This window comes from Aethalodelphis obliquidens, unplaced genomic scaffold (assembly GCF_003676395.1).
Source record: "Aethalodelphis obliquidens isolate GAN/ISIS:26980383/991018 unplaced genomic scaffold, ASM367639v1 scaffold8, whole genome shotgun sequence".
In the NCBI taxonomy this organism is placed as follows: Eukaryota; Metazoa; Chordata; class Mammalia; order Artiodactyla; family Delphinidae; genus Aethalodelphis; species Aethalodelphis obliquidens.
Genome location: NW_020837952.1, coordinates 6103932 through 6127640, shown reverse-complemented (window position 1 = coordinate 6127640; position 23709 = coordinate 6103932). Strand labels below are relative to the sequence as shown.

The 23709-nt window shown below is 48.1% G+C and overlaps 2 protein-coding genes across 3 annotated transcripts in view; one reads left to right on the top strand and one right to left on the bottom strand.

Moving 5' to 3' along the window:
• SARNP (SAP domain containing ribonucleoprotein) overlaps positions 1 to 9587 on the top strand; it is a 52565-nt gene extending 42978 nt beyond the window's left edge. Inside the window, exons 10-11 of the mRNA XM_027106573.1 lie at positions 6285 to 6374; positions 9295 to 9587. Coding sequence (XP_026962374.1) covers positions 6285 to 6374; positions 9295 to 9336 — 132 coding nt within the window. The 3' untranslated portion in view covers positions 9337 to 9587. The remainder of the gene's footprint in view (positions 1 to 6284; positions 6375 to 9294) is intronic.
• Positions 1899 to 23285, bottom strand: GDF11 (growth differentiation factor 11). Of its 2 annotated transcripts, XR_003432832.1 has the most exons (4): positions 22797 to 23285; positions 17474 to 17871; positions 14500 to 16945; positions 1899 to 2122 (listed from the first exon to the last, which is right to left on the bottom strand). XR_003432832.1 is itself a non-coding variant. In XM_027106571.1 (3 exons), exons 1-3 carry the CDS (start codon positions 23251 to 23253, stop codon positions 16565 to 16567), a joined length of 1236 nt encoding a protein of 411 aa, XP_026962372.1. In that variant the 5' UTR covers positions 23254 to 23285; the 3' UTR covers positions 13556 to 16564. The 2 variants fall into 2 exon arrangements, 1 of the variants encoding a protein (XP_026962372.1); XM_027106571.1 differs by lacking the exon at positions 1899 to 2122 and having other exon boundaries at positions 13556 to 16945.
• Positions 23286 to 23709: the final 424 nt, after the last annotated feature.

The window sequence follows — 23709 nt, the reverse complement described above, 5'->3', positions numbered from 1 at the left end:
AAAGGACCAGCACCAACCTTGTGACTAACTTTATGTCATCTTGTCTTCTAAGTTTCTACCTCTGGATCTGGGTGTTTGATCTCCACCTCTCCCCCTCTCCCCCCCTCCCCCCCCCTCTCTCCCCCCCCCCCCCCCCCCCCCTCTCTTTTTTTTTTTTGCCGTGCCACACCACACAGTTTGCCGGACCTTAGTTCCCCGAACAGGGATTGAACCACAGGCCTTGGCAGTGAAAGTCCCAAGTCCTAACCACTGGACCACCAGGAAATTCCCTGATCTCCATCTCTTGATCTCATGTTTCTCTCTCACCTCAATACTTCTGGCCTCTCCTTTCTAATAGAAATACTTTCAAAACCACTTGCCAGGGACAGACCACACATTTTGCTCCAAACTTTATAGCAGTCAGTAGAAACAGGAAAACACAATTGTACTGTTTACAGTGATTTTCAAAAGGTAAAACTAACAAGTTGTTCAGCAAAAGCATAATTATTTGGGGTCTGGGAATCAGAAATAAAATTTCCCCATGAGTCCTCAATATGCAGTAATGTAATGAACAATGGCACACATCTTTATAGTCATTCAGTTGTGAATTCATAAGCCCTGTGAGGTTAAAGATTTTTGTCTTATTCATCTCTCTATTCCCAATGCCAGAAAACAGTGCCTGACCCAAAGTAGGCTCTCAGTGGTTATTTGAATGACTAGTGGATGAATGGTTTAATTTTATGGTTTCAGTGTTATTGACAGTGTTGATAGAAGCTGATGTTGTGTAATTCAGTGAAGCCAATTCCTCAGGGGCCTTTAGAGTACCTGGAATTTGATCTACAGAGTTAGAGGTCGGATCCTTGCTCAGTTCCCTTGGACATTACCTTATATAGATATCTGTTTTTGTAGTCATTAATTGTTAGGGATGTTGATGTCAGTTAAAGCCTGACAGCATAGTTTTTTTTTTTAGGGTCCCAGAAAGAGAAGGTGGTTAATAGTACCTGATGGAGAAGACTGTGGTTTTGCTGAGTTACTGTTGTGCTACACTTTAACCTTAAATCTGATCCTCTTTCCAAATATCATTTGCCTTGCAACTGAAGGGAATTTCCTTGTTGCCTTGGTAATGTCTGTTTCTTGACAACTTTTGATGACTTCACTTGTAGTGTAGAAGAAGAATGAATGGCATTGTTAGTTTCAAAATTCTGTTGGTGGTCTCAGACTTTGTTTCAAGGACCAGAATGAAGCAATAGAAATAATGGCTAACATTTATTGAATACTTATATGATAGTTCCTATGTACTAAGCACTTTCACACATGTAATTTGTATCTTGGGGCAACCTGGAATGTCTCCGTCTTTTCTTTCAGCAGGTATCATTTTCTTTATATTGTCCAAGGATGTGCCAAATGTGAAAGGGAAACAAGAAGAAAAGTGAATTTTGAAAAGTTGAAGATGTCTTCTGAAAGGTTCAGTTAGGAACTATCTTATTCCATGATGGAAAATACAGTGATAGTGATTCATGGGGGCATTTGGCTTTATTAAATATATATCATGCTTTCTGCCCTGTGCTTCTTTAGTAGTTTTTTGGGGTTTTTTTTTGCAGTACGCCGGCCTCTCACTGTTGCGGCCTCTCCCGTTGCGGAGCACAGGCTTCGGACGCGCAGGCTCAGCAGCCATGGCTCACGGGCCCGGCTGCTCCGCGGCATGTGGGATCTTCCTGGACCGGGGCACGAACCCATGTCCCCTGCATGGGCAGGCGGACTCTCAACCACTGCGCCACCAGGGAAGCCCTGCCCTGTGCTTCTTATATGACCTCTCTCTTTTACACAGTTCTCTTTCTTGTTTTTATCACCAAACTTCTGAAAAGAAAAACAAGGCAGTTATTGGGAGATAGGAGTGAGGATCATGTATGCTGAAGTTATTGGCGTCGGTCAGTTAGTTGGCTTGCTCTTTAAGTCTTGAGTGGGAGAATGAGGGAAGTGAAGTACATGGATCAATCTGAATATCCAGTGCCTGTGTTTAGTCAGTGAGGACAGGTTTCTCTTCTGATTTTGGATGCAAGTGGTGTGTTTTGAAGAGTTTTCACTTGATAGCAAATAAGGGCGTTTCAGATTCCAGCACTATTCTTCCCACACGGGAGCAACCCTGGGAAGAAAAAAGATTTGTTAGTGGTTGAGGGTTTGTGGGAGGGAAGTGGGGGAGGGATGAAGAAGGGAAAGGTTTGCAAATGCATATGACACTGAGCTAGAGGGGTCAGTGCTGCCTGCAGATGCACAACCCCATTTGTGCACTTGAGCATGGCCTGGGGGAGCATTGGCCTGATGAATGCAGAGGGAGATGCATTTTGATCGAGGTAATTTCCTTCAGATGGGTCTCACCATCCCATGAATCAAAACCTGTCAGCAAGGAGCTAAAGATGGAGTGAAGTTTATTGTACGTTTGTTTCCATGCGACACCGTCACGCTAGAAGGGTCAAGTGAGAGAGATCATTAGAACTGTGTTGATTTACTGGGCCTGTTGTGCACTTTCCCTGCAGGGCAAGGAGGAAAGAGGCTTTAGGAGGGGAGCTGAGGGGCACTGGGTAGGAGAGAAGGGCAGGCATGCACAAAATAAATAAAACCCTCGCTGGTCTCTGCGGGTGAGGGGTGGGCAGGCTCTTCATAGGGGGTGGGAGGTGGGGGCATATGTATTGTTTTTTTCCCCCTAGAGCCCCTGGTATATGTGGAGCAGATGCTCTGCCTAGATCTCCAGGAGAAGGCACCAGAGAATTAAAAAAGGAATCTCAAGGGGAAATCTCTGATACTAGCCTTAGTGGCTAGAGAAATATATCCATCTGACCCCCCCCCCCCCCCCGCCGCCTTCTTTTCCTCCGTCGTTCTTTCCTCACCTTTGAGCTCAAAAAGAAACACAGGAAATTTAATTTAGAAGTCAAACTCCCCATTTTGGGATACAGTGAAGTAGAGAACCAGAGGAAAGGCTGTCCTACACGTTCCAAATGGATGTAGGCTTTGTGATGAGATTTGTGAAGGGAATGGCCCCAAGATTTGTGCAGAGAGAGTAGATAGGTTTCAGCAGTAACATCTCCCTCTGTGATGTGAATGTGCTGAAGTATCCCTAGCGCTGAATTGAATGAAAAAAGTAAATAGTGGTAGTTCAGCAAGATACGATCTAGTCCTGCCTATCCCCAAGAAGGGTAGGTATGGTATGCTCCTTTTATTTCCCTTAAAGCTGTTTCCTCCTTGGCCTGGAGGCTTAATGAAATGGAGAATTTTTCATCTAGAATGTTCTATAGAGGTTCTTATTTTGACATCTCCATTTATATCCCTTATTCACTTTTTATCTTAGTGGTGGTAGACAAAATCAAGAAAAGCTTCATAGTGACTTTGGTAGGAAAAATACAGTGAGGCCTGTGTTCATTGGAAACCCTAATTCTTTTCATCCAGTTCAACAGATGGAATAGCCAATTAGCCAAAGTTAGAAACAAATTGAGTTGAGAAAATCTTTAGTATGAGACTACTAATTGGAGCCCTAGTTAGTTATGAAGTAGAGGCATATGGTATGGTAGAAAGGGGGTAGGATCCTTGCATTGACCCAGTCATTTGAGTGATGTAGAAGTTGTTGAAGTAGTTTACAACTACTTTTTTAAAAAATTTAATTAATTAATTTCTTTTTGGCTGCGTTGGGTTTTCATTGCTGCGTGCGGGCTTTCTCTAGTTGCGGCGAGTGGTGGCTTCTCTTGCTGCGGAGCATGGGCTCTAGGCATGCGGGCTTCAGTAGTTGTGGTTCTCAGGCTCTAGAGCACAGGCTCAGTAGTTGTGGCACACGGGCTTAGTTGCCCCGCGGCATGTGGGATCTTCCTGGACCAGGGCTCGAACCTGTGTCCCCTGCATTGGCAGGTGGATTCTTAACCACTGCGCCACCAGGGAAGCCCTACAACTACTTTTAGCTAAGGATCCTAGTGATCCTTCTTCCCTTGGAAATTAAGCACTACTTCCATTCTGCTACTCTTCTTCCAAAGAAGTGCTTAGGTAAGATACCTGAGGTTTTGGTAAAGTTAAGAAAGTGGGTTCTCGAGTAAAATGTCTTGGGTTCCATTTCTGGCTCTGCCACTTAACTATTTGTGAGACTTGGGAAAGTTACTTACTCTCTCAAAGCCTCAGTTTTCTTATCTATAAAATGACCTGCTACGTATGTCATGGTACCTGATATGTTTAAGATGGTTAAAACAACTAAATGAGATACTGAATGTAATGAACTTCGTATAGTACCTGGCACATAGTAAGCACCCAAATGTTAGTGGCTATAATGTAATCATTATTATTTTAATTTATGATTATTAAAGACAGGAAGACTTTTTTCCTTTGGAACCTGCCTCAGTGTTTTACAGTAGTTTAGATTACATTAATTATGCACCTACTGTGGATTTGCTGATGGTTATAAGGAAAAAGGCAGGAAAAGTATGTAGGCAGTATTCTATTCTAGTAATACACTGTGATTAAGGGATAACTTGTGTGTAGGATTCTTCAGTCCTTCAATAGCCACCAACCTTTCTTAGCTTCTTTCTTACTTGCTAGAAGGCAGGTGGCGCAAAAGCGAGAAAATGAATGTTTCTCAAGCTGAAAGAGCCAAAGTAAGACTGAGAAAGTACTCCTGACTACTGTGTTCAGAGAGCTGCGCTAGCTAGACAGATTGAACACAGAAGGCTGTATAGCTGCCCTGCTTTTGACCAAGAGGTGGTTCCTGTGGTCGTAGGGACAAAGGCAGCTCCATGGTTGGCGTTGAGAGTAAAGGTATTTTAAAAGTTCTTGTGTCTCTGTAGGCCTCTTGGTTGCCTTTCCTTTTGACTCTGGTTTTTGGGACACTCAGAGACACAACCTGCCTACGTAAGTCAGGAATATGAACTTCTTGGGTTTTTAAAAAACAAAATCCAGCTCAGGAGCACCACACGTAAGCTTGCTCAAAAGTTTGTTTAAGCAACTATACCCCAGTTAAAAAAAAAAAAAAAAGTTTGTTTCAGCACGTTTGACCTGACCTTATGTTGGTTAACTTTTGTAAATAAAGTCAAAGAAACTGTCCTGGCTCATGATTAGGGTGTTACGTGTGTATGGAGTAGAGGGTCCCCTGGGATATCTGAGAAGATAGGATCTTTGTCTAGATGTGTCAAGTTCTAGGAAATGCTTTTGGGGGAGAAAAAACACCCAGGAAGCCCACATACAGTTAGATGTTTCTAATCCTAGGGCTGGGCTTTTGATTGCTGGTGACAGGGTATTAGGGGAAGGTGGAAAAGGAGAAAATAAATAACTGTTAAAGTGGGATAAATAAAGTGGCAGGGTTTAGGTCCTGGTGAGAATATAATATATATGAGACTCTGACATTGAACAGTGCTGGATGTGAACAGTAGTAGCTCAGTCTTTAAAATGCTATAGGAGAATGGCCAGCTCCAATTCATAGTATGCTGGAACATTCTCTCCAATTACAGGGCAGACACCATGAGTCTCTTGGATGCTTGGAAAAGGTCCAGAGCATCTCTCTCAGAGAGATGACTACAGCTGTTTCCTTATTTCAAAATCATTTCAAACTCTTCAGAGCCTTTTATGACTTTGCTGGGTATTCATAACACTTAGCTTTCTTTGTAAGTTCTTCAGAAACACCACTCTGGCCCCCTTCCCCTTCCCTTTTTTAGCAAGAAAATGGAACTTGAAAGCAGTGTTCGACAAATAGTTTGGGTGCCTTCTACCAACCTGCTCTCTGCAGGTATTATTATTTTTTTTTTTTTTGCTGTACGCGGGCCTCTCACTGTTGTGGCCTCTCCCGTTGCGGAGCACGGGCTCCGGACGCGCAGGCTCAGCGGCCATGGCTCACGGGCCCAGCCGCTCCGCGGCATGTGGGATCTTCCCAGACTGGGGCATGAACCCGTGTCCCCTGCATCGGCAGGCGGACTCCCAACCACTGTGCCACCAGGGAAGCCCTCTGCAGGTATTATTAGTAAAGCCTCAGTTTTCCATATCTCTGAACTACAAAAATTTCTTTAGCACAGAAATTTGTTTTATGGGTGTTTCCTACTGTTTTCTTGACTCTCCTTGTCTTATGAGTATTGAAGCCCTACTTAACATTAAGTTTTTAGTCATTCTAGGGACAATATGCTAGCTTATTCAGTTTCCTATCTGTTTTTTTCTGTGGGTGTGATCCTTAGTTCTTGACACAAGGTTGGCTAGCATATTGTAGCGAATAAGTTGTAATTTCATTCCCATTTACCTTGTGAATGGAGGGATAGCTTGTTTCAGCCCTTTTCTTTGTCCCTGAACAGTCTGAGGATGACGAGAAGCTGAAAAAGAGGAAGGAGCGATTTGGGATTGTCACAAGTTCAGCTGGAACAGGAACCACAGAGGATACAGAGGTAAAATATACCTGGAATGCTTCACAGGGCCCTTGAAGGGAAAATGAAGACAAACAAACAGAATGGAGAAACATTGTTATTTCCCTGGCCTACTTCTTAAGTGCCTAAATGACAAGATTTTTGGTCCTTTGCTTGATACCTGTTTTCTGGATAAAGTGGCCCCACTGAATTCCATCAGTATACTTAAGTAATTCACTATTAAGAGCCAGTTAACCTAGTAGGAAAGAGCACAAGATTTGGAATCAATTAAGCTTGGATAAGTGACTGTGCCACTTAGTATTACTATATTTCTTACAAGTTATTGTAATTTTCTGAGCCTCAGTTTCATCATCTGGAAAGTGGAGATAATAAAACCTACCTCGAAGTGGTATTTTAAGCATGAAATGATTCTGTGTAAAATGTCAAGTATTCAGTAAGTAGCAGTGTTTCTGATTATCTGCCAAGCAAATTTCTTACATCATTTAATGAAGGCCATATCCAACCCAGACACAAATATAGTTGTGCGGCATGTGGGATCTTTTAGTTGTGGCATGTGGGCTCTAGTTCCCTGACCAGGGATCGAACCTGGGCCCCCTGCATTGGGAGCATAGAGTCTTACCCACTGGACCACCAGGGAAGTCCCTGGAAGTGCAGAGTCTTAACCACTGGACCGCCAGGGAAGTCCTCAAATGTGACTTGTTCTTATCACTTTATTTACAGATAGTTTCTCAAAATGAAAGAATGGCTTTTTGTTTGTTTGTTTGTTCCTTTAAGACTTGTGTGCATCTATATCCCAGCATTTTCTGGAGTAACATTCATTGAGACTCTGAGCATTGGCAGACTTCTCAGAGCATTGACAGACAATATTGATTTGCTGGTTTGAGAGTATCTATAATGGAGACCAAGCATTAGCAGAGGTGTACATGAACAGTTGAAACAATGAATATGTTTAGGGACTTCCCTGGTGGTCCAGTGGTTAAGACTGGAAGCTCCCAAGGCAGGGGGCCTGGGTTCAATCCCTGGTCAGAGAACTAGATCCCACATGCCGCAACAAAGATCCCGCACATGACAGCGAAGATCCCGCCTGCCGCAACCTAGACCCTGTGCAGCCTATGTTTAGAATTATAGAAATTTCTTAGGTGGTGAGGAATTTGAAATGTTACTTCTTCCATTTAATCCAAATTTACTTCTTTCCATCTACTTCTAGAGATGGCCTCTGAAACGCTATTACCTGACACACTCAAAATCTTTTTTTTATTATTTATTTATTTATTTATTTTTGGCTGCGTTGTGTCTTTGTTGCTGCACGTGGGCTTTCTCTAGTTGCGGCGACCGGGAGCTACTCTTCTTTGCGGTGCGTGAGCTTCTCATTGCGGTGGCTTCTCTTGTTGTGGAGCATGGGCTCTAGGCACGCGGGCTCAGTAGTTGTGGCACACAGGCTTAGTTGCCTCGCGGCATGTGGGGTCTTACCGGGCCAGGGCTCGAACCCATGTCCCCTGAATTGGCAGGGGGATTCTTAACCACTGCACCACCAGGGAAGCCCCCCACATTCAGAATATAGTCTCTTTATGAATAAATATCAGAGTCAATCTTGTAATAAACCCTGAAAATTTCAGAATCTGATCAGTTTACATTCTCTACTATGAAAAAACTAAAGCGTTTTATATTCTTCTTTGTGCTACTAATTCAGAATAAAGCATTACCTGTTGTAAGTAAATGTCTGCTTACTTGCTGACTTGCCAGGATGAGCTAGAAGTAAACTTAGGCTTGTTTTAATTCTAGTTAAAATTACTCCCTCTTTGCCAAGGAAACTGTCATTAGACCAGGCATGCTTACTGAGTTGGTACATTTGACCTCCAAGATAAGGTAGATGAGGATTTTGTTGAGTAGAAAGGAATAGTGGCTTTTATTGGGAGAGGTAGTATATGTAAGGGAGTAGTAACTTTTGAGGCTGATAGAGTTTATATGAACCAGATGACTTTCATTTGATTCCAAAGAATTGTGTCAGTAATCCAGGTGGAAGTGAGCTTGGCTTGTATGCACTCAGCTTTTCTTTTCTTTTCTTTTTTTTTGGCCGTGCACAATGCGGCATGTGGGATCTTAGTTTCCCCGACCAGGGATCAAACCCGCACCCACTGCATTGGAAACGCAGAGTCTTAACCACTGGACCGCCAGCGAAGTCCCACGCAGCTTTTCTTTTTAATATAACTTTAACCTCCTCTGTGAATGGAATAAAAAAAAAGCCCCCTCTTTTCTGGGGGCAGTGGTTAGAGTGAGGACTCGGTAGTGTTTTATGAATCACTCCCAGAACAAAAATATCTTTCTCTTTCTCTCCCCCACCCATTTTGTGCCCTCTCTCCCACACTGCCTCCCTTAAGAGATCCATGTTGGGGCCTCCCCACCCCCCATTTATTCTGTTGGCATTGAAGATTTATATGCCTCTTTGTGGATTTGGAGGCCGAAGGAATAGTTGCTGATTGGGCCTAACTGCCCAGAAGGGCATCCCCTTCACCTTCTCCATGAAATAGCATTGGTCAACCTTTTGTCCTTTGAAATTTCCCATCTCCCCACTGACTGGAAGACTTTTCCCAGCCTGTTTAAGGATCCATTGTTTCCAGGCTAACTTGCTGTAAGGCTGAGTGGCTCTTTCTCCTTCAGGAATCTTTCCATTTTCTACCACTATTCTCTTCCTCCTCTCCCTCCCCCACCCCCTACTCCCCACAGTCTTCTCCCCTCCTTATTCTCCTTTCCCATCAAACCAGCTCTAACTGGATAACTAGAGAGATTCAGACATTAAATCTCTGGCTGCCAAGCATAAGCCTGGCTTTCCCTCCTTCTTGGACCTTGTGACAGTCCATGTGAGTTTGGATTAAAGCAGCCAGGAACCCAGGCCACTGTTGTCTTGCAATCTAATTTTTTTCTTCTTGCTTCTTCCTTATAGGCAAAGAAGAGGAAAAGAGCAGAGCGCTTTGGGATTGCCTGATGAAAAGCTTTTGATGCTTTCTGTTCTCCAGTGGTTTCCATCTCTTCAACTCTTCCTGGTCACATATATACCTAAATGCACAGTCGTGTGCCTAGGTCCTGCCTTGCAGTGAGGGAGCATGTACCCCAGGTACATCTGTGAACTCCAGCAGCAGTTTGACTTACTGCAGTTCCAACTTCAAGGTTTTTGTTCTTGTGTTGTTGTTTTTTAATTATTATTTTGCTTGTTAATAAAAAAAATAGAAAAAAGAACAGTGTGTTTTATCAGGTGCTCTTCTGAGTTCTTAGTGCCAGATTAGACCAGATAAGGAGAGCTTCAGGGGCAAATATTATAGCGAATTAGCCATAATGCCTTTATCCTTTAGAAAAGAGAACAAGGAAAAGGATTGAGTATGTCCCTTTAAGCCTATTTATTTCCTTCTCTCATACTCACAGGCATCCTTTTACTTCTTTATCCTCCATGAAGAGGCCAAGTTTCACCCTGAATCTTTGCTTTTAGCAGGTTGACATGACCCACTGGAATAAGATAGGGAAAACACTGTGGGTTTTAGGAGGTGCAAAGGATATAAACACAAGGACTAGTGATTGGTAGTCTATAATGGAATGGAGTCCAGAGTCCCTCCCTATTCTGGAGTCCGGAAGGGCCCTATTTTCAAGAGTGACTTGTCTGGTTTCAGTCGAAGCCAATATGTGGGATCCTGTTGGTTATGCAGTTCAGGAAAGGAGATTGGCTGGGTACCCCTCAGAGCTAGAAGTATGGGGATGCAGAGTGTGACAGGATGTGAGAGGTATTAAGCATTATTACCTACATCATTGGGAACGTAAGCTGTGGACTGGAGGCTTCTATTTTCTAGTCAAGCCTTATGCTAGTTTAGTTTGTCTTCTATTGCAGAAATATACTTTAGCAGTTTTGGTGGCAGTGTTTCTTAGATACTACTAAAATCCGTTTTCCTTGCTGAGCCTCCTATTTAGAAAGATTTGGCTCTCCCTAAGCAGAGTTGCTTGTTTGCATTTGAAGTTTCATGTAGATGTGAGACCTGCTACTTAATCTTTTTGGACATGTTGGTATAGGGTTTCTCCTCTTAATCTTTACTTCTGTACATCTATATAAGGTTGGGTTTTGTTTGGTTTTCTGATAATAAAACTTAAGAGCTTGGCACCGTACCTGAAGACTTTGGTCTCATGATCAGATCCCACGTTGATGTGGTGTAATTCCTCATTCCCATTTCTACCAACACCTCTGTCTGGTTTTGTAATTAATAGAAAAGTAATGATTTGATCACCTTCCTAACAAGAATCTCTTTCCACAAAGTCTCTTTGGTTGCTGGAGGACAAGGACCTAAGTTTAGACTGAGGAGATCCAAAGATTGCCCATTTGTTGTGAATTTTGCCCCATTCTGAAACTTTGGAGGAATGAACAAAAAGGAATGCCGGTTAAAGTTCTTCCTCCTATCATCTCTGGCCTATACTGTCTGCCTCCCTTTTCTTCAGGCCCCGATTCTGAGGCTAGCTTTTCCTTTCTCTTACTGTCTCTCTGAAAACAGAACCAGAGAGAATTAGTTCAGTTTTGTAGCTTTACAGAGATCATAGATTCAGGAAGGGTTTTCTACCCAAAATAAAAAAGAGGTAAAGGAATAGAGCAGATGCTGATAATGGAGTGGAACACTAGGTCCTTCAGAAGTTTTCTTCACTTTGTCTCCTTATCCTCTATAATGTTCCAGAAAGGGATTCAGCCTCCCCACCCCCAACCCCTGCCCCCAGGATTCTCTTCCTGAAGCCTAAATCAGTCTTTTCCACACTTAAACTGGCCTTCCCCATATCTCTGACACAGTGTTTCTCAATTTGTGTGGATTTTTTACTAGCCCTTTTCATCCCATCCCAGTAGCTGTTCTTAAGTTGGTCAGAAGTCTCTCACCTCCAACTCCTCTTCCTGTCTCATTGTAATCATTCCACACATACTTTTTGAGTGTGAATAGTTCAGGATGCCTATGTCTTTTTTACTAATTCAGTCTTAAAATAGTTAAGTCCCTTGAACGGCAGAACAGGCATCCAAGCTTGCAGTTCTTTATCTGGGATCCAAGTACCCTTCCTTCCTATCCCCTAGTCTCTTTAGTGTAGCTAATCTGAGATCCAGATGTAGTTAGCTGACTTCAGGCTTCTTTTCCCTGTTCTGAAGCTGTGACATTCTCTGCATACCTGGAAGCTCTTAATGAGGGAGTCTATAAAGATGCGGAGGGAACCAGCTCCGTCAGCTGTAAATCTGCACCTTTTTATGGTTCTCTAGGATCATTCTCTTTTTCTCCACCATCACTCTAAACTGCCCTTCCCCCAGCCCCAAATCCTGGGAACTTACTTCTGAAGATACAAGGCTAGAAGCTTCTGTGGGGATGAGGGCTATAAGGAAGGAAGATGTGAATAAGAGCAACACTTCTTGGTGTTGAGTCCTGTTGCCATAGCTGACATGAGAAACAGATCAGGGGGAAGGAAAGACCTTATATAAATAAGTGAGAATAGCTATTTTTCCCTGTTCTCTTTTATGAGGGACCCTGACAGTGTCACTCACCTCTGATTATTGGAATCCAAAATCTAATGTCCCCCCTCTCTTGCAACATGTCCACACATCTTGTTTTCCCTTCCAAAGGGACTGAAAAATGTCAGGTTTTACAACTTTGGGGATCCTTTTTGAGCCCAAAGTACTCCCAGCTTTCTCTTTATTTCTTTTCCTTTCTCAGTTGTCCCAGCCTTTAATTTTTCCACCTCTCAGATCACTATTAATAGATTAGAATGAAATATTGTATAGCAGCTACTTTGGTGTAATTCCTTGTTCTACCACACTAGCTCAACTGGGTCCAAGACCCTGGGCAAATTACTTAATCACTCTTGACTCTTTCTAGACTCTGTGCCAGTAGCACCCCTATTGTGAAAGTTGCTGTGAAAATTGATATTATCATATTGATGTACGGAGCATAATTTTCTTACCATAGTTTGCAGAGTAATCATTCAGTAATTATTGGCTCTTAATTTTACTAGGTGATTTACAATAGAAGTATTTTCTTTTCCTTGAGTAGGTTCCAGCTAGAGGGTGGGGGTCTGAGTGGACTAGTTTGCAAGTGTGTATGTGTATTGCATACCACATATACAGATGCATTTGGGGGTTCAGAGAGTGGGAAGAGGTAGGAGGAGTCCCAGTTGCTCCCTTACCCCCAGCTCACTGGCAGGAAAGCTGACGTTGTGGCTGGGGGCATTGACTTCCCTGCTTCTGCCTTACTACACACCAGAAGCTCTAAGTGCCACTGCCTGCTGGTTCTTAGCTTGGGGCCCCTGACACAGGCAAAGACCAAGTATAGGTCAGCTCCTCATCCATTAGGTTGCAGGATGTTTGGGGATAAACGTCATCTTGCAGTCTCTTCTGTGTGTCCTCTCAATGTAGGAAACAATGAGCAATGGAGGGGGGGATCCTATTTTTAGCTCAGGCCAAAAGTTAAGGGTAGATGTAGATAAAGCAGTTCATTGGGGAGAGGATACAATGTAGCACTTCAGTCCTCCCTCAACTTGTAGTTGGTCTGAGGTGGGGTCAATCTGCTGACAGAACTGACAGGACAGGGAAAGCATGGTGGCACACTGAACCCACATTGTCCCCCATTCTGGATCAGATTGATGTTACAGGAACTTTCCTGTCTTTTCAGTTATAAAGCAAGATTCCTTTGCTACCCCCCACTCTCATGCCCTGGGAAGTGTGCTCTAGGTATATGGGCAACATTTTTATAGTAGAATCAAAGAATACTTAAGATGCTTTAACCACTCTTGGTACACTGGAAGTTCAAAGTTGGGTTGGTTTGTGGATTTTGTTGAAATTTTGCTGAGGAAACCTAGGGTCAGGGAACTGCAGAATAGGATAGACATTAGCTGGACCATCTCAAGAGGACTTTTAGATCTTCTGTTCTGTGGAGGCTGGGAGAGGGTTTTGTAGTCTTTGGGACTGTTTAGGATCAAGCCTCCAGTGAAGCGTTGTACTAGGTTCCCTTTCTTTCCCATCCTCTGCCCAACCTCCCTTGGGCTGCATGTCCCAGCCCTCGTCCCAAATGACCCTAGTGTTCATTGCTTCCAAGACCCCCATCTTCTTAGTCCTTGAGCACAAAGTTTCATTCTCCCTCAGATCCTCTGCTTCCTGGTCTCCAAGGTGTAAACATGGCACTTGATTAGGGAGGAGAGCTCATCACTGAATTCTAAACTCTTTGACTGCTTTTATTTTTCTTTTTTCAGGTTCAAGTGCTGGATTGTGTCATGTGACCATCCCAAAACTCAGAGCACCCTATGGCCATCTTTGCCCTCTGTCACATAACTTGAAAACTGCCTGATGGCCTTTTTGCAGTGGTTTCCTCCAGGAAGCCTTGATCTCAGTGAAGAAGTCCTTTCCCGGCATTCCAGTGCCCCTGTCAGCCCCATACTCCTCAGACACCCTTAACAAACAAAGGCAATCACGCACAGGGTGTAACAAATACACAAATAATAATTACACTAATTATGATCAGAGGGGCACTGGCCAGGTCCACACACATCATAAGGTGGGAGAGGGGAGTACTAGTTCCCACTAGGTTGCTGGGCTGTGCCCCCAAGCCTCTTTACCCCATGCCTCTTTGGGGGTGAGGAGGACCAGGGGAATGAGACTTCAACTCATAGATTTATGTTCATAAGAGAAAGACCCTCCCCCAAAGGTCTTTATTTGGTGGCATTAAAGGGGCATATTCTAAGTGTCCCCCAAGTCTAATGCCCCAGCTCTCTAGAATTTGTAGAGGGAAGTCACCTGATGCCTATTGCCCAGCCCCCACCCTGTGCCAAGATCAAGAGACACGGGCATTTGCCCTTGGAGGAGGCGTCTTCTGCTCTTCACTTCTCTGTTCCTTTCTTTCCACCAAGGAAATGTGAATGGTGTTGATGGTCAGGTGTATCTTGTTCTCCAAGATTGGGGCATAAGGAATGATGAAGAACGGGGCCAGAGAGGAGAGGCTGGGGGTTAGTATAGCTGCTATCTGGGAGGAAGCAAGTTGAAACACTTAACAGCCCTTGCCCGTTCTGGTACCGAAATATCTCACTTTTTCACTGTGGGAATGGGAATAAGATGCCAAAACTCACCAACATCACCTTTCCAAGGGTGGCCACATACCTTTGCCCCTTCCACCAGCTGGGCCAGGCAGGAAAGTCATGCTCTTGGGAAGAACAAGCCTTCCAGGTCAGCTCTCCAGCTTGGGCTTACTTTAGTTCAGTACTGTTTGCATCAGACCCACAACTGCTGGCTTTACTTAGAGTGACTATTTTGCTGAAGGTTCTTTCTCCCTCCTCTCCTGACATGCTCTAGGCTCTTGCCTGGAGCCAAGAGGTCTGGAGGTGAGGTACGGATAGGGTGTGGATCCGGAGGTTCTCAGCTCCTTGTCTTCAGGCACTGTCCAGCTGGGAGGCAGAGGGGAACGTGTACTCTGAAGCCTGTGACTCCTCTAAGCCTCACATCTCTTCACCACTACTCTGGTGCCCTGGTTATCTGTCCCACAGCGAGAGGTATTTTATGTCCATAAAGTGCCCGTGGTAAGTGCTCAGAATTCATCTCTTGGCTGTGGCGGGTGCTGCTATTTCTCATTCCATTGAGGGGAAGAAACTGAGGCACAGTGAGTCCAGAGGAGGGTGGGTCAGGATTGTGGGAGGAATGAATAGGCCCAGCTAGTGACCTGGAGTGGCAACCAGTCCCTGCCTGCTTCCTAGCTTTCCAAACCAGGGAGTCTCCATCCTTCCCAACCTCTGCCCTAACTGGCCTTGTCAGGTGCTTTCCCCCACTTGTATTGTCCCCTCCCTGCTGCCAGGTACTGCTAGATTCCAAAAATAAAAGATAAAAATAATTATAGACACTCTGCTCCTTTGTTCTACCCCCTTCCACCCTGAGCTTTGGGGTTGGGGGACTAAAATGTCCCCCTTCCAGAATCCCTTCCACCTTGGTCTGCTGGCTCTATTCCCTAGCCCAGAGCAGTGATTTGGATTCAAATGCCCTGTAACCTTCAGCCTCCTTACAACTCCTTTCTTGACCCCTCCTGACCCTTCCCAGAACTGGGGACTCTGGGCTCTCTCTACTCTTCTTTTTATTGACCTGAAGATAGAGGCTGGGAGCAGAGGCATTCCACAGGCTCTTTGGTCTCTCTCTTGGCTGGGGGGAATTTGGGCATAAGCAGGCCACACCTGTGCCTAAGTCAGTACTATGAGGGTAGACCTGAGGGTTAGTTTCGTGGCTCTCATACAGATACTGGATGTTGAGCCCCTCCCTCCCACCCCCCACCCCCCCAGCTCCTAAACCCTAACCTCTTACTGTTTCTGTGACTGCTGGAATTCAGTTCAACCCGTTTGGCTCAGGAAGGTTAAGTAGGGTGATTTTGGGTTGGAAACTTCCATGTGTCAGCCCTCTTGCCCTCTACTCCCATTCTCAACCCTGGAAGCTTTAAACAAGTGCTTAAGTAGGTGAGTATTGAGGAAGAACAGGGTTTGGGAGATAAGGGACAAATAGGGCACAGTGGGCAGGGGCCCATCTATTTCAGTAAAGCCAAATACCAAAAAATGAAAAGTCATAATAAATAAATAAATAAAATTCCCAAATCCTCACTTTTGCCCCTGCCCTCACTTCCCTTCCCCCACCCACTGCTGGAGGGAGAAAGGGAAGAAGCTAAGAATGGGTTTTGATTTCCTCTCTTACTGAGAATGGTAGTCAGGGGATCTCCCCAGACCATACCAAGCCCCTCACCTTGCCAGTGGAAGAAAGGAGGCTTGGTGTGGGGCTTTCTCAATACTACATTTCTGTCTCTTTCTCAGGGTTTATCTCTGCCTAGTCTCTGTCTCTTCTGCATCTATCCCTTTGCCTTCTTCTCACTGCTGCTCTTTTTGTTCCTCTGTCTCTATTCCTCTGCACTACCTCTGTCTCTACGTCTCTCTGTCTTCTTGCCAAACCTTCTCACCTCAAACCTCAAAAACTCCCCACCTGACCATGCCCCCTCTTCTTCCCCCTTTCCCCCAAACCCCTCACCCCTGAATTCCCCACCTGCCTCCCTCGGTTGTATTGCACACTGCTTGGGCAGGGAACAAGGTGTGATGTTCATCGGAAGAGGTGGAGGGAGCTCTAGGGCCTGGGGGGAGGGGGTCAGGGCTGGGGGGTCTAGGGGGAGGGTCTGCTGGGGAGGCATCCTCTGTCCCCCACCTTAGGAGCAGCCACAGCGGTCCACCACCATGCCAGGAATCTTGCCGTAGATAATCTGCTGCTTGTCATTGAAGTAGAGCATGTTGATCGGGGACATCTTGGTGGGGGTACAGCAGGGCCCAGCAGAGCCTCTTGGGTTAGCCTGTTGCACCAAGTGGGTGTGCGGATACTTTTGCATGAACATGTACTCGCACTGGCCAGAGCAGTAGTTGGCCTTGTAGCGTTTAGGTGCGATGATCCAGTCCCAGCCAAAAGCCTCAAAGTCCACAGTGAGGGGGTATCGGCAGCAGCGGGACTCACTTGAGTGCTCATCGCAGTCCAGGCCCAGGTTCCGCCGGGACCGTTTTGTGTTCTCTAGGACTCGAAGCTCCATGAAAGGATGCTGGGGGTGAGGGAGAGGAGAAATAGATGTGATAGAGCCTGGCAGAGCTCTTACTCCCTGTTTCTACTCACCTGCCCCTCAACAGGGGCATCAGAACAGAGACTATTGATTTCTCAGCTTCTCCAACGCTCCCATCCCCAGCCTGCCTTTTACCCACTTTTCTTGCCAGCTAGCCACCTCTCCCTCAACTCACCTTCCCCAATTCTGTCTCTTCTGGCAACCTGATCCTCATCAGCCCCTTGGCCCAAGGTCTCAACAACAGCCCATCTTTGTCGTCCCATGAATCTATTTACTCAAATAGATTTACTTCACCCCAAATCCAGTTTTCAACTGTTGCCCCCTTGGATCTCTGAAAAGGGATAGCACCCCATTACCACCACCTAACTCTCCTCTAGAATCAGCTCTGGGCCCTAGAAAAATAATGCTGGTCCCTAACCCACTTTACGTTTCTGGTCTACCATTTCCAACACCCCACCTCCTCAGGGCCAGGTTATACATATCTGCCAGTATCTCAGGCTCCCTGCTCACCAGCCCCTCGGCTCCCGGCCCCAGGGAGGTGACAGCCAGGTCTGTGCCACTGGGATCAAAGGCGTTGATCTCGATGCCCCAGTTGCTCTGTGGCTGGCGGAACCAGCTATGTAGTACTTGCTTGAAGTCGATGCTTTGCCAGTGGCCGGAGCGTGAGTGCAGGTCAATTTTGAGCGAGCGGATACGGATGTGACGCCGGCCTCCGCCCCCTCCCCCTGCGGTCCCTTCCCCAGTTAGGGGTTTCAGTCGCAAGATCTGCAGGTAGACTGTGGCTGGACGGGGCACAGGCCGGAGATAAACCCACAGCTGGGCCTTCAGTACCTTTGTGAACATCACCTTGGGGCTGAAGTGGAAATGGCAGCAGAGAGGGCTGCCATCTGTCTGCACCGCAGGGTCGGCTGATGAGAGAGAAGGGGGCACAGTATCAGCAAAGGGTGTCTGTGGAGGGGGACACTGGCAACTCAGACTCCTCAGCCTGTGTTTTCCAGTTCCTTACCCTTCTTCCCTGCCTGTCTTCTTGACTACCATGTCACTGGTACCTAGAACAGCACCCCTGCTCTCCCTGTAAGATAACAGCTCTGTCAGGCCTTACTGATCTACACCCCTTCCTTAATCTGTCTGCCCTAATGCAAAGGTTCCTCTCTACCAGATAACCTGCAAAGATAGTTGTTAGGGAATTCTTCCACCTGCAGTCTTCCCTTCCTCCAACTTTCCCTAGCATGTAGGGCTCCAACTTTTCCTGAACCTTTGATGCTCTCCATAAAAGCCAAAGCTCGTATCACACCTGCTGTCCTCAGGTCACCTTGCCCCATTTCTGCTCTGTTTTGTCTGGTGGCCAGGTGGAGCCCGGCACACCCCCCGAAACAGATGGCCTCAGGGAATGGATAACCCAGGGTCCAGATAGGGAGTGTGGGCTAAATTTATTCCATGAAGTAAACCAGAATTCAAATCTAGGCTTCTTCCATCATTCCCAGCAGAAATAACACACCCAAGAGAATGGAACTACTCAAACACTCCCCATGCATCTGACTGCTCAGTCCCTTGACCCTGAGAAAAGTTCCCTCAGCTGCTGCTTCCTCATCACCATTAATGCCTCCACTTTTAAGACAGGGAAGCACTACCTTCATGTATTTTTTCTCCTACTTTCCCAAAGCATCAGAAATAGTATTCAGCACATCAGATCAACTTTAATCAGTCTTCTCTCCCCTAAGCTTCCTTTGGTTTCTCAGTCCAGTGCCAATAAGTCTTTACAAAGGTTTAACATCCCAACTTTACATTTTGGCCAATTTCCCCTTGTTTTGGATCGTAAACTGACCCTTCTTGAGTTTAAAGGATGATTCTCAATACCTGCCTCTGCTTCCATTTCATCTCCTCTCAGCTCCCCTTTCTAATCTCTTAAATCAGTTGGGAGTGCACTAAATCATGTTTCTATTGGATATTAATATCCATTCTCACGCTAAATAGCCTGAGGAAGAGTCAGGAATGAGCTTCCAGAGCGATGTAAGGATGATCAGGAAGTCCAAGCCCTTAGTATCATGCCCAGGTCTGCATAATCATGGAGAATTTATCATCTGTTGTTTCATCAGCACTCCCCCACCCCCACCCTAGGAGAAGGAGGATACTTCAAGTGACATGGGGAGGAGTACTTAAAGATCTTCACATATTCGGGGCACAAGACAAAAAGTTCCTTTGCAGCTTTCCCTTGGTTCTTTTCGAAAGTCCCAGGGCACTGGTAGTCCAGTTATCCTCCAGCTGGAGCTTCAGTGATAGTGCCATGGGGTAGGGTTTGGGGAGTGGAGATTGGGGATTAGGAGAGTCCCTGGGGCAGGGTAGCTGCTGGTGAGATGGAGAGTGGCAAGCAGCAATCCAAATAGCACGCTATGCCTAATTTCAGTGTAGGGATTGTTTTATTTCCCTGCCTGTCTTCACCATTAGGTACTAACCTCCATGAGAGTAGACACTGTCGATGCTGTTTCTGTTTTGCTCACCATTGTAGCATTACTGCCTCCCATAGCACCCGGGCAGTGTTCAGTAAGTGCATGCTGAATGAACTCTCTAAACTCCCAATCTTAAATTATATAGGCAAGTGCCTGAAAGTTCTTCCTGGCATCTAAACACTGTTCTTTGACTACAGTTGCAGTGGGTTTAATCACTGCCTGACTCGTTAACCAGTATCTGAGCTTATTCACCAAGCTTCTCAGTGCTGCCGACAATAATCCTTGCTTCACAGGAGTGCTGAGCATTAAATAATGTGAAAATAGCAGTAGTTTCTCAGTTGGTTTATCGCTAGTTTTCTAAACTCTAAACATATGTCCCTATGTAAGTTGACCCAAGGCTTAGTAATGGGGGACTGGGCTCCAGGGCCCCATCTCTCTAAGTCTTTGGTTCCTTCAGGCAGAGTCCCCCATCCTCACCCCCGGGAATCACCATACACTTCTCCCCCACTGGATATGAGGACAGTTGGTATCACAGGGGGACAGGATGAAGACATTTGGAGAAAGAAAAGGGAAAGGAGAAGAAACGGGACTGGAGATGGTGAGGGAGATAAGAATAGAGAAGAGACAGAGATGAAGGCATGTTAGAAGAGACTGGCAGAGAAATGGAGAAAAGAAGGAAGAGAGTGGAAGATCATGGTAGGGGGAGAAGAAATAGGTTTGGGAACTGGAGAACACTGGGAGAGGAGGAGGGATGCAAAAGGAGTGAGTGGGGTTAAGAAGCCGAAAGGAGGGAAGTAGCTAAGACTAGTGGGGTAGAGAGAAAGGTTGGAAGGAAACAGAGGGAGGAACAAAGAAGCAGGTAGAGCCACAGAGGGAAACAAGGGGCTTGAGAGAGTCCCTAACACACACACAGGCCCAGCTCCCAAAGGGAGGGGAAGGAGCCACATCTGTGTTGGATTGATCCGGGTTGGTGGCAGGCAGCAGGTCAGGTTTAGTAGGCGGCTCTGTTCTGGAGAGAGGTCATTGCACTATTTTCAGCAAAAGCCCAACCCCCTCTCTGCTCACCACCTCCTCCTCTTCCCTCACGCCCCACTCCCAAACACCAAACACACTTTCCTTACCCTGGCTGGAAGGCCTAGGGGCAGGAGGTTGGACTGAGAGGGCAGGGGCCTCTTGGTGTAGGGAGGAGAGAGAGAAACTGAGGGGCTGGGCTTGGCTCCCAGAAGGGCAAGGGGGCTGGGTTCCCAGGATGAAGGCTGTGGTGGGAGAGCCTGAGAGGGTGGAGGAACTAGGGCAGGCACTGCAGCCTAGGAGAGGTGGGGGCTGGGGTCCAGGGTTGAGGGCTGGGGGAGGGGAGGAAGGGGGAGGGGAGCAGAGGCCATCGCTGCTGACAAACACCTCCCCCGATTAGCAGAGCACAAGTCTCTTATTAAAGCGGGTCCCTGGGGATTAGACTATAAAAGTCTCTTTTTCCTTTTCCCCTCTCTCCCTCCCCGCCCCTCGGCTCCCCCTCCCTCCCTTAAGAGCTCAGCTTGGCTCTTAAAGGGGACGTACAATACCTGGATGGAGACCCAGTTCCCTAGTTATCCAAGTCCCGGAGTGGCAGAAGGGTAGAAGACGAGGTGGGACCCCACCTGCTGGTGTCCTTCCCCGTCCTCCCCAGCCCCTGAGTCTAACCGGCATTTCCCAAACTGTGCGCGCAGTGTCTGTTCACTTCCTGCATCCCCATTACCAGAGCTAACTCTGGGCTCAGGCCTATTGGTTAAGAGATGCTAGGGATAGAATGAGCAAGGGAAGTCCTCAGCTCCATCACTCATTCTGGAAATCCTCACACACTGCACCACACAGACCAAAGTATCTTTTTCCTCTGCACCCTTCACCTTCTTCCAGCAAACTCTTTTCAGAATCCCTCTACCACTTTCCGTTTCTAACTCTGTTGGTATCCCCACCCCCACCCCTGCCCTCAGCCAGTCTCAGACTGACCCTAGCTTCTATAAAGCAGACGCCTTAAGAGCAGAAGGGAGACTGAGGAACTCAAGACCAGATCCTAGGCCTTCCCCCCCCCCACCCCAGGTTAGTTTCCTAGTCCTCCGAGAGTTCTTTACAGCCCTGACCGGTACTGTGGAGTTAGGGTCACAGAAAAACTGGTGGCAGTGTGAGGCACTCAGCCTCCCGGATGCACGCCTGGGTTCCTGTGCCTCTCCCTGGGGGGCGGGCCACTAGGACTCCCCTCAGCCCCCAGCTTTTTATGACCCATCTGCCAATAAACCGGTCTCCCCCTCTTCTGTTCAGAGCCATAAAACCAAACAGTTGTGGGGTCGGGGGCGACTTGCCAAACCACTAGGGCATAAGGGAGGGCCTGGCTCCCTAGAGTTGCTGGGATGGGGGAGACCTCAGTGGGGGAGGGGAAAAGGGAGTCATCTGACCTTAGGGGGAGCTGGGGGGTTTGAGGGGGGGGACAGTGTTGGCCTGGATTTTCCAGGCCATAAAATTTCAAAGCAGCTCAAGTCTATTAACATGTTCATCTTCCGTTTGGCCAGGGACTAGGACGCCTGGGTCCCCCCCCCCCCCCCATCTATTGCTTTCTTTATCCCCCTAGGTCTTCCTCTCTCTCCTCAACTCTGGTTGCGGCTAAGGGCGTGTGAACATGCGATACAACACTAAGGTTTGAGCTGCCAAATCGGTGCCCTAAGCGCCAGCGCAATGGAGTTGAGTTCTCTGAGCTCGGTTAGTACCAAGAAGGCACAGCTTTCCCGGCCCCTTGGGAGACCTGGTGTCAGAAGGGCTCCCGATGGGACGGGTGCCAGCTGGGCTGACGGGAGAAATACAGGGCTCTGGGATCTCATTCCTGGGAGAAGGAGAGGAGCACTAGGTTTTCTGCAGCCCCGGGGGGCGCGTTGCAAAGCCCAAGGTGGAAGGGGTGCTGAGTTGGTGCCAGGGCCATTGGGAGGCGGAGAGCACGGCAGCCCGGCTGGGACTGCGGGGGTTCCGAAGCCTCCCGCTTCTGTTCTCCAGCCTCTCCACCAGGGCCCTTCAGGACTGAGTTGCTGTCCCTTGCCCTCTGTTGCAGGGGGACCCCAGCTTCCCCGAACCCCCCCACCACCACCACACGCGCACACACACAGGGTGGGAAGCGGTATCTCGCAACCCCTTCCGTTTGCCCCCTCACCTCCGGGAGCGGGGCGTGCACACAACTCCGCAGCCCATCTCCACAGCTCGAAAAACTTGTGGAGCAGCCCCCGCCCCCCAATCCATCAAGTTTTCGCAGAAAAGGCTTTCCGGCCGGAGCAACCGGGAGCTCCCCGCTTCGGAGCGGGAGCCACTCACTTTCCCGGAGCCGGAGTGGGAGCCAGCACCCCACCGCTCATGCCCCGCCTCCCACTTACTCTCCTGGGCCATGCTAATGACAGTCTCGGTGGTGGCGTGGTACTCGTCCTCCTCCAGGAAGTCCTCGGGCTGCAAAGCGTCGCCCTGGAAGTCGTGCAGGTCCAGGATCTGCTGCAGCGGCGGCGCCTTGGGCAGCAGCTGCTTCACCACCTCGCGGCTGATGTTGGGCGCCTCCTTGAGCCGCAGTTTGCTCAAGATCTGCGACTTGATGCTCTCCAGGCGCAGCTCGCGGCTGTGCTGCCGCCACACGCACACGGGGCAGCCGTCGGGCTCGGGCGCCACGGACGGGGCCGGCCGGCTCGAGCGCTCCCCCCCGGCCCCCGCCGCCGCCGCCGCCGCCGCCGCCGCCGCCGCCGCCGCCGCCGCCGCCGAGGGGCCCTCGGCCGCCTCCCCCCGGGGCCGCAGCTCCAGGGCGAGGAGCAGGAAGCCCAGCAGCAGCGGGGCCGCGAGCACCATGCTGGAGGGGAGGGGTGGGAGGACTGGGGGGCGGGGACGCCGGAGTCCCGCGGGGAGGGGGCGGAGGGAGGAGGGAGGGAGGAGGAGGGGGTCCGGGCGGCGCGGGATTGGGGGCTGCCCGGCCGAGGGGGGGCCGGGGGGGCCGGGGGCGGCGGGCGCGCGGGCGGGGCGGGCGGGCGGCCGGGGCGGGCGGCTGGGGGGGGCCCGAGCCCGGGCCAGGCCCTTTATAGCCCCGGCCCCCGTGTCGTCAGCGGCCGCGATTGGCTGCGGAGCCAACAAAAGAGGCAGCGCTGTCATCCGAGGCGAGAGAGGGAGCCGGAGAGAGCCGAGGAAAAGAGAGAGAGGGAGGGAGCGAGGGCTCAGAGAGACGGAGAGACAGAGATATTGGGGTGGGGGAAAGGAAAGGAGAGATAGAGAAAGTCAGAGTCAGAGAGACCAAGGAGAGACTGAGAGATA

Coding starts and splice junctions, on each gene's coding strand:
- GDF11 (XM_027106571.1), bottom strand. CDS start 23,253: ATGGTGCTCGCGGCCCCGCTGCTGCTGGGCTTCCTGCTCCTCGCCCTG. Junction 17,872..22,796: donor CATTAGCATGGCCCAGGAGA/GTAAGTGGGAGG, acceptor CTCTCTCATCAG/CCGACCCTGCGGTGCAGACA. Junction 16,946..17,473: donor GGCCGGGAGCCGAGGGGCTG/GTGAGCAGGGAG, acceptor CCTCACCCCCAG/CATCCTTTCATGGAGCTTCG.